The sequence below is a fragment of the Clinocottus analis genome, unplaced genomic scaffold, assembly GCF_023055335.1.
Source record: "Clinocottus analis isolate CAN_PGR_092001 unplaced genomic scaffold, fCliAna1.0.p SCAF_19, whole genome shotgun sequence".
NCBI lineage: Eukaryota > Metazoa > Chordata > Actinopteri > Perciformes > Cottidae > Clinocottus > Clinocottus analis.
In genome coordinates, this window is record NW_027175920.1 from 7,144,819 (window position 1) to 7,154,306 (window position 9,488).

General features: G+C 40.7%; 1 protein-coding gene across 1 annotated transcript in view; it reads right to left on the reverse strand.

Moving 5' to 3' along the window:
• Positions 1 to 4,372, reverse strand: part of LOC137789400 (attractin-like protein 1) — a 56,064-nt gene extending 51,692 nt beyond the window's left edge. The window contains exons 1-2 of the mRNA XM_068582951.1: positions 3,275 to 4,372; positions 121 to 204 (exon numbers count right to left, since the gene is read on the reverse strand). Coding sequence (XP_068439052.1) covers positions 121 to 204; positions 3,275 to 3,525 — 335 coding nt within the window. The 5' untranslated portion in view covers positions 3,526 to 4,372. The remainder of the gene's footprint in view (positions 1 to 120; positions 205 to 3,274) is intronic.
• Positions 4,373 to 9,488: the final 5,116 nt, after the last annotated feature.

A 9,488-nucleotide genomic window follows, 5' to 3' on the forward strand; every position in this document is an offset into this window, starting at 1 on the left:
TTTCACAGAGATGCTGATTGCCTCATTTCTAAAATTCCATTAATCAGTTTTATGCAACATAATTAAATGTGGACGTGTACTCAGCTTTAGTAGACCGTAGCAATTTACAAAAGTACTTACTAGCCCTCAATGAGCCAGGTGCACTTTGTTTTGTACTTGTAGTTGATTGGACCATCGGTGAGGTATCCAGAGGGCTCCGTCAACCTGAAAGATCACAGACGTCGGCAGTCAGCACAGTAATAATATGTTTCCTCATGTAGAATATGGAAAGTGCATTTAAAATCCAGACACACAGTTCCTCCGATGGCTGTACATGTAAGATTCAGAATAAATGTGTATTTTCATGTGTATTTTTTGCTGTGAAATAAGTTAAGGCCATGAAAGAAGCAAGAGTACCTTTGACCACAAGTGATCATCTATGTTGTGTTGCCTCAAAGACAGAGGAGTTTCTCTGAGACATCAGATGAGTAAATGAATAAATCTTTATTCTTCTTGTTAGTCTTGTTTCAAATCTATTCTTCATACATAGTTAATAATTTCCCTGGAGCATCCTTATAGATGCCCTAACACCCAATCAGTGGTCCCACTCTTAATCTGGTCATCAAAAATGGTCCCCAATCCCATTTTGCTTATTGTTACATTGAGAAGTGTTGTGTAACTTGATGATTTCAAATATTGTACAAAGTATGTTTGAGAGTATAAACTCGAAACAAATGACAACTGCATGACCACCCAGCTATTGAGACAAGGCAGCTCTCGTGTGCTGGTTCAAAGACTCCTAACTCATATGTCACACATTACATTTAATTCCCTTCGTCGGCTAGCGCCTAAAGCCCATTCCTGTTGACAAAAGAATCAATCATCGGTCTCTTAAAAAGGTTCATCTGCCCGTTTGCCTCAAGTATGACATGGGAAACAATGTTTCAAAATGCAAAAAGACCACAGTTGGGTGTCACAATGATAGACATTTGTTACGTAAATATATTTTATAGAAGGACAGATGTAAGTCAGATAAAGTTAAATTAAAAAATTCCTTCCAATTGTCGTTTCCTAAAACTAACATCCCGACCCAGCACCGACCCAGCGCCGACCCTTCCCCTCCCGTCTTTGAGATCCAGAAGGTTCAAGTTCAACATAAAAGGTTGTTGATTATTATTGGTTATGAGTAGAAAAGAAGGAGGTGGAGAAAGCGTGGAAACAATTTATATTAAGTCTTCCCCCCTTCTCTCTATTGTTTTCAGGAATGGATGTAGACATAATAATTCAATAAAAAATGAAGATGAAACCGAAACATTGACAAATGTATAAATAATTAATGAACAAAAACAGAAAGCTGGCAGAAAGCCCAAAATGATGTACACTGTGGATACATTACACTTAAATGTAAATGCATCCCTGTCCCACATCTCAAGGAAGACAGATAGGAGGAGACAGACAACCTAAAGCTATTTTCTCGATGCATTTTCTGGTGTGCAACAGATTAGACTTTGATCAAAACAAATTTGGATGTCAAAGTTGTGTCAAATACTTTGTGAATCCACACAATGAGTATCTGTCAGTTGATAGTGTTCAGGCCTCGACATCACAGAAAGACAGAGAGCTATGGTTGTTTTATTTTGGATTCTGCAAGCTTCACAAACACATACCGGCTCTTGTGGGTGTTCTGAGTAACAAAGGAACTGAATCGTATTCCCTTTTATGTCCATGAATTGTTTTAGATGCAGAGCATGACATAAGACTACTTTCAGTTTTGAGGTTTTCACAGGACAATGGACTAAAGATGGTTTTGTTTACAACTCACATTATGAAATATAGATAGATAGATAGATAGATAGATAGTCTGTATGCAAAGACTATTGATTGAGCTGAAAACTTAATGATACAAACACCCAGCAGCATGCAACCAGCAATGAGTTGGGGTGCTGCAGACATCACCAAGAGTGATGACATTTTTATGCAACACTTTGAACTTCCCAGGGAAAACACTACCCTGTGTCGGTCCCTTAACATTTCAAGACTTTGTGTTCCTACAGGCCACTGATGTCCGGTCCTTGAAAATCAGACCTAGCAACGCATCATAAATAAGAAATAATATGTGTTGCTGATTTACATTTGTAAAATAGGATTTGAAACTTCTTTTGAGGGAAGCCACAGCCTGTTTATGCAGCAATGTGTAATTGGTCATGTATTAACCATGATGCAGTTCCCCATTCCACTGACTCCAGAGAAGCTGACAGTTCAAATCTAACATTTTGGTGGTTTGTCTCTCTGTGACGGGGAGGTTACTCATTGACAATATGCCTGATGACAACTCATACAACACCTCAGGCACATCAGGAGCAATGGTAATTACTGTGATCAAAGCACTTCTGTAGCACTGAGACTCACGTGGACTGAAAACCATTAAATTTGATCCTATCAAGAGTCCCACTCAAGAAATTATTATGTAGCAGTTTGGTGTATATTTTTAGGCCACTTGCAAATGTCTAAGCTAAATCTGAACTATTATCCATGTGCGCCCAATCTTTATCTAATTGCACCTATTATTGACACCTGCACTGATCAACACCTACAGTCTTTCAATTTAGGAACAATAGACCTCACCATTAACTAAATTAATTGCAGAGTTTGCTTAAAAGCAACTTTAGGCTCCTTTCTCAGGACAAAAGCTTAAGAAAAATATTATTTCAAGTATTTTATTAGGAATCAATGCAAATGCATCAGGCTGTAAGTCACTATAACAGTGCATGTTAAGAGTATTGGTTTGCTGCTCCAAGCTTACATGTGTTAATTCCTCATTCCTTTACTCGTCAACATCAGACATGTGGGCAATGCATGTCTATATCTTATGTTAACATACATACATCAGGAATGGAGTGTTGGATAGTGTCTCCCTTGGTTTTAGGCAGTTCTAATGGGCCCTTTTTTCTAACATTTAATAGACCAAAAATATCAATCAAGGAGGGTGAAAACAATTACCTGCATATAAAACATTTTGGGTTCCCCATTATAAAAGCTTTCACTAGTTAGGAATGAAAGCATTTTCATGAAGGATGCTTCTCCCATATAAATACTTATTAGAAATAAGACCTGAGCTCAACAGGTCTGTCGAGGCTGCTAGCTCATTCAGAAGTATGAAGTATGATTCAAAGTGTAAAAAGAGAGGGTATTGTCTTGTTGTTTTTCATTAGAAGTGCATCGTATGGAAAAACGATGACGCGAGTACCCTGGTGTTGGTAAAGGATGAAGTGAGGTTAAGTGCATGGCCACTTACTTGAACCTCCCTTGGCAGTGCTGACACTGGTCTCCGACCCATCCTCGGTCACAGATGCAGGATCCGTTGATACATTTCCCGGACAGACAGTTCTTGTCGCACGGCTTAGCCGGAGAGGCGTGAGTGGCCAGCACGAAGTAAAACAGCACATAGACCACCAGGTATCTGTTGAGAGCCCGCAGATCCCCGTGGGTGGCTAGTTTGGGTGCAAAAACAAAGACTTCCGTCGTACATCTGCCCCCGGGATGCATTTTTTTCGCCAGGTCGCCCGAAGGCCCTTACGTCTGCTTTTGGGGGAGCGAGAGCCTCGGCTGCTCCGGGCGGGCTCAGTTACAACAAACTAGTCCTGCGTATTCGCTGAATATTCTGCATATTCGCATTGAGGCTGTTTACGAAGCAACGCGGCGGAGAAAACGTGACGTTAGCGGAGAGTTTCTTTTTTTTTTTTTTTAAGAGGCTGCTTGTTTAACCGCATGCATAGGTCCCCTTCACTCTTCCTCTTCTGGGAAGAAAGCTACTGAAAAAGACGAGCAGCGGCTGAAGCTAATTAGGCGGCTAACTCGTTGGAGGCTGTGTACGTAATGAGGATTTTTTACAGCTTGGCCCTCAGCTGGGTAATGTAACGTTCACTGCATTGATTCAAGACCCCTCTCTCCCAGATGCCATTTCAGCAGCCATTTTAACGCGTAAACAACCCGTCAGACTGAAACCCGGGTGTGCATTGCAACATGCGATGGTCCTTCTCACAAACCGCTGTTAATTCAGCCGGAGCTTTGCCACAGGAGAACAAAGGGGTTGCGGTGCTGCAGCCCTGGACCCGGCCGGGCGAAAGGCTGCCGCAGTCCACATGGAAGTGGTGTGATGTGGGAACTGGAAGGCTATTCTGGCCGACTGTGGGGGCATTGAGCAAACACTTTGAACTGTTGTTGGTCCCACTGGTCTGCTCCCACAGCAGAATTCAGCACCCTCGGGCGGTGACTCCGTTGACAGCAGTGTGTCCTCGTATTCCCGTGAGAGAAAAAAAAGCACCGCTATCGCTCTCAAAACATGACAAGGACCCGGCAACGATGGGTTTGCTAGCGCGGCGACACTAGACAGTTCATCAGGTTGGAGAAAACTAAACACAGGCTGCGCATGCGTACTAGATACGGGTTATATTTAAAGGTACAGTGTCAAAAGAAAAGCCATCGAACAGAATCTATGCGGCATTTAAAAGCTTGATGTGTCTTAACGTTCTTCAGGTCAAAGGTTTCCAAACGTAGGCCCATAGGCTATTGTCCACGTAACACCATTTGGCGACATGTTGCCCTTTGACCTTATAATGTTGAATATCTCACAAGGAGAGAACCCTTCTCAAATACAAGTAGCACAAATGTATGGAACTGTTTACTCATTTTGGTTGAGGGTGAAAAGCATGCAGGTGTTCAGTCCAGTTCAAGTAAATATCACAAGGCACAAGTTATGCTATCCTGTGAAATAAGTTATATGTTAGTTAAAATCAAATCATCACATCAAAGCATGTCACATCGCAGGACATTTCAGTAACTGACCCTAATGGATGTGGAAAAATTCAGTGACAAGGTCAAGGAGGGACAGTCTCTCATCATTCATGTGTTTGAGGAGGCTCTGTTGTCATTGTATACATCGGATGCAGTGCGTCGCTCTGAGAGACCACTTATCTTTCTTTGAGATGATGCTTGTCAGAGTGGCGCCTGCTGCTAAATTGAAGAGTCTAACCGATCTAAGCTTTGGTGGAGTATTTGCAGCAGGGCTAAGAGAAATTGAAGATGTGCCTTACTTTGTGTTTATCATGCAAATGGGTTTCATTGGCAAATGGAATCCGGCATAGTGTTGCACATAAAAAAGAGATTAATTCTTCTTCTTTATTTTCATATAAGAGATAATGTCTTTAAATAACTGAAAAGATAACTTTCAAGTATTCAAGAATTTCACTTTAATTCTAATTTATCTGGAGCTGTCCACACTTCTACACATAAACCTCTGGATGGCAATGTTGCACAGCAACTACATGCATTAACAAATGTAACAGCAGGATACAGAAAAAGTTAAAGCAAATCATATTCCACCACCACCCACAAATCTCGCTAAGAACATCCATGTAAAATCAATATTCAGACTAGAAAAAGTTTATTTACATACATAATTGTATCCATAAAAATGATTCAGCTTAACTCTTTTTGTAAATTTAAACCAATTTCCCCATAAACTAAAGACAGCTCAGGAATAGATCCTGGATATGCATTGCAGACACAGTAATACCAACTAATGGAACAACTGCTCAGGCACTCTGACGCATGGTGTCACATGTTGTCATGTCATGCAGATTCTACTGGGATACAAACTTTTTGTGTCAAAGCTGGATTCATCTGGTTATATTCAGCTCCAAAAGTCATCTGGAGACTTTAGAAATTCAATCCTTGATGCTGTGATTTGACATAATAGAGACAATTGAATGCACATAATGACGCTACTGCATATATCCTGTTTGATTTAGACTCTAATGTTTAAGCCAAAACAACTTTAACACAGTTAGTGACAAAGAAGTAAAGCAATAGGTGGTTGGGGAATCGTCTAAATACTTGACCCAACATCTAAAATCACTCTGTGCTCCCCAAACACAACCGACCAGCCAGGGGAGATTTAAGCTGTCACAAAAGGCATGACTTTAACATTTTCTTAGCTCTCACATGAGTCATCTGCACACACTTTGAAATCTGAAGAACCACTGTTTATTTTCCACAGAGGTTACCTTGACCATGAGCACACATGAACTAAAAACAATATTATCTCCGCTCTGACTTAACACTCTTCTACTTAAGCCACGGGACAGCCGCTTGGCGTTTAGTCAGGTGCACCTCTGTGGTGCAGAGAAACGAGAGCCATCTTTACTAGGTGTAGTGTGTCTGAAGCCAGTGCCCTCTGCATTCTTGGTCTAAACGTTCCTAAATCAACAGGGAGGTACAGCAGAGTCAGTGGATTCAACTTTCTTTGGAAACTCCCAGACGTAACAGTAAGAGGTTTCGACTAGATTAGATGGAAATACTTAAATAAATGGGGGGGTCTCTTTTCAGGGGATTGGTTGTGCATTGTGTGTTTGTCTATATGTGTGCAAACATGGGGAAAGCCCCTGAATTAAAGAGGGTCCAATGCTTATTTGGAATTCAGTCTGTCTGTCACCATCTGCTCAAGGCTATAGCATAAAGTGTAGAAAAAGTGTGACATCACCGATGACCTTTAACTGACCCGTGAAGTTTGCACACAGCTTCTGACGGATAGAAGCTTCAGGGCTGAGGACTGAATCATTAGCGTCATTGTTGTTGCCCTAGATTCCTAGAAGAAGGGAAAAGAATTGTTCAAGTGCAAATTGTCTTTTGTATTTGTGCAGAACAACAAACGTGATATATTGAGCCAGGAAGTCGACACAGACAAAAAAAAAGCATAAATTGTTTCACTGTATTGGATAAATGTGGCATCAAACTTTAATGCAATCCGTGAAGAAGGCAGAAGATTCAGACCTTTATTCAGAATAAAAATGTTGTTGTTAATAAAATGTTAATATCGAGGCAGTTTATGATCCTTAAAACAGACCCGGTGGGGTTTTACATCTTAATGAAAACACTTACACCGAAGTACATTCAACAAAACCTGTGCTGTCCATCTGTTTTTGCTCTTAAGCTTAAGCTTGAGTTAGATTATGTAGGCTGAAAACACAGTATAGGTATAAGAAGGCCTTCACAAAATAACCCAGAGTGAGCTCACTTCATTGGAACAGTGTTATATCACACGACAATGGGGGTTGCCTAGGTTCTGCTGTTTAATTTGTTGTTTTGTTTGTGATTAGTGCATTATTTATGCTAAACTTTTTCCCGCTTGTGCATAATTGCGGATTAGGGGAACCTATGGTTAATTTGGGTTCAACCATTACGCCACTTGTCAAAGACTCTGAAAAGGTTCTGTTAATAGGGTGACCATGTCCAGCCTTTATTTTGTAAGTGCCTTCGTATGTTTTAGGTCCTTTATTTTGAAGCTTTTCAAGCGAGACCGGAAATAGATGCAACTCCCATAACTTGACTTCTATCTATTTCTCTATTTGTACACTTAGGTATTGACAAAATAAGAAAAAAATGCAGCTCCTCCATACTATGATCATAAAACTGACTTAGGAAATGTGGCTCCACCCACTCAGTTTGTCAGCTGTCCTGGTACTTAAGTGAAACCTGCCACTGACTCGCTATAGACTCACCACGCCTGTGCAGAGTCGCCGCAGACATGCTACAAACTGGCCGCGGTCCTGATACCCGACTGACGCTTTGCCACACGTTTTGCCACTGGATGCCAGTGCCACATGGAGGAGCTCGGCCTTGCTGGTGAATCGGTCGCAGATGTCGTAAAAATGCAGATAGTGGCTAATATGCTGCTCAAACCTCTTCCACCAACACGTACACTGAGTCATATGGATGACTTTGTAGAGTAAAGAACAGATTTTTTTTTAAAAATCAATCCAGGTTTAAAGCGTCACAACATCTTCATGAGTTCTGAGAAGATGAACACGTTGGACAGGTTGTAAACGCTTCAGAGGAGTGAGGGCGTGCACTGGGGCCTTCAACACATATGCACACACCATGTATCAACACAGATTCATTGAAATTAGGCATATTCTGCCACCAGTAAATCAATATTTCATTCAGCATTGCTTTGAGTTTGAAAGACAAACATTAAATGTATTAAAACTACAGCCATGCTGGTGGTGAAGGTATCATATTTAATAAACATATTAGAAGAATATGGAATGCAGACCAAAGGAAATAACATTGCTATTATTGGCCAACACAAGGCAGCGAAAATAAATATAGTAGTGAAGTGACGTTTGGCCTGAAGGTGGCATCAGAGGTACACAAATGTTACAAAATCCAAACATTAACCTTTTAAAAGGTGCCAGAATTATTAAAATCGGATTAAATTGTGTTCAAAGAGAAAGGAGGTATATTTCAAAATAAACTGGGATGCTCAATGCTTCCTGCTGCAGTACAGAGCATGTAAAAGGCCCTCAGCCGTCACCAGGTGAGAAAATGCAGCACACTGTGGGACTATTGGTGCTCTATCACCAATTTAACCAGAGATTATCTACGACGTCACACGTATTTGTATGTCCATATGAATTATATTATATTTATGTGCATATAAAGTGACCATTGCTGCAGAAATGTGCTACAAAGTCAACCAAAAGTACTACGTCCTGTGAGAAATGCACATTATTTGGGTCATTTGCTGTTTAAAATTGAGGGTAGAGCACCACTGTCAGTATTAAAGAGATATTTAAACTGAAAACAGTGTTCAACAAAACAAAAGTGGCAAAAAGCAGGTGAAAAATGCCGACAGCATGGTAAAGCTGTGACACTTGATCAGGTAAACAAGTCAGCTGTAGTACGTCCACGTTCATAAGGCAACAATCTGGAAAACCGATGAACCTCTGATGGCAGTCCAGTTCCTGTTGGTTAAAATCTTTGTAGCTTAGAGCATGTCCATCACCTACAGGTTGCTTTCAAAACATGGTTCATTTCCATTTGAAAATCTGGGGAGTTGTGATAGCCGACTGGCAACAAGAAACAGCCACATGTGTGAGCAACAGGTCTTCTCTGAAATCCCTGAAGTTGTGTGAAGCTGACAGTGATGTTCTTTCTTGTGAACAAGACTGATCCGGTGCGACATCTGAGGGGAAAGGGAGAGGTGATGGGTGTCTGACTCTAAAGCACCGGTTCTAAACCTTTTTTCAGTGATGTACCCGTGTGAAATATTAGTACTCCCTAACCAGCGCAAAGCATTTTTGATTGAAAAAAAATCTGTTATACACAGCGCTGTACCATCTGTCTCTAGTTTCATTTACATTTTTATGACAATATAGTATAGCATGAAAATGTCATATTACATTTTATTTTAGCATGTTATATTATTACTTTTCTATGACATACTATACCATGACTTCCAAGGCTACAAGAGTTAAAAAGTTACACTGTTTTATCTGTCATCATACAACAGGGTCGCATGACAAAATTCAAATTGCAGTCTCAATTTGCTCCATCTGAATGAAAAAGAACTATATTACCATGTGGAGGGTGGAGGATAACTCACAGCCAGAGGAAAGGAGCTGTTTTCATGTCTGGTGGTTCGGCTGCTGATACTTCCGTATCTCTTT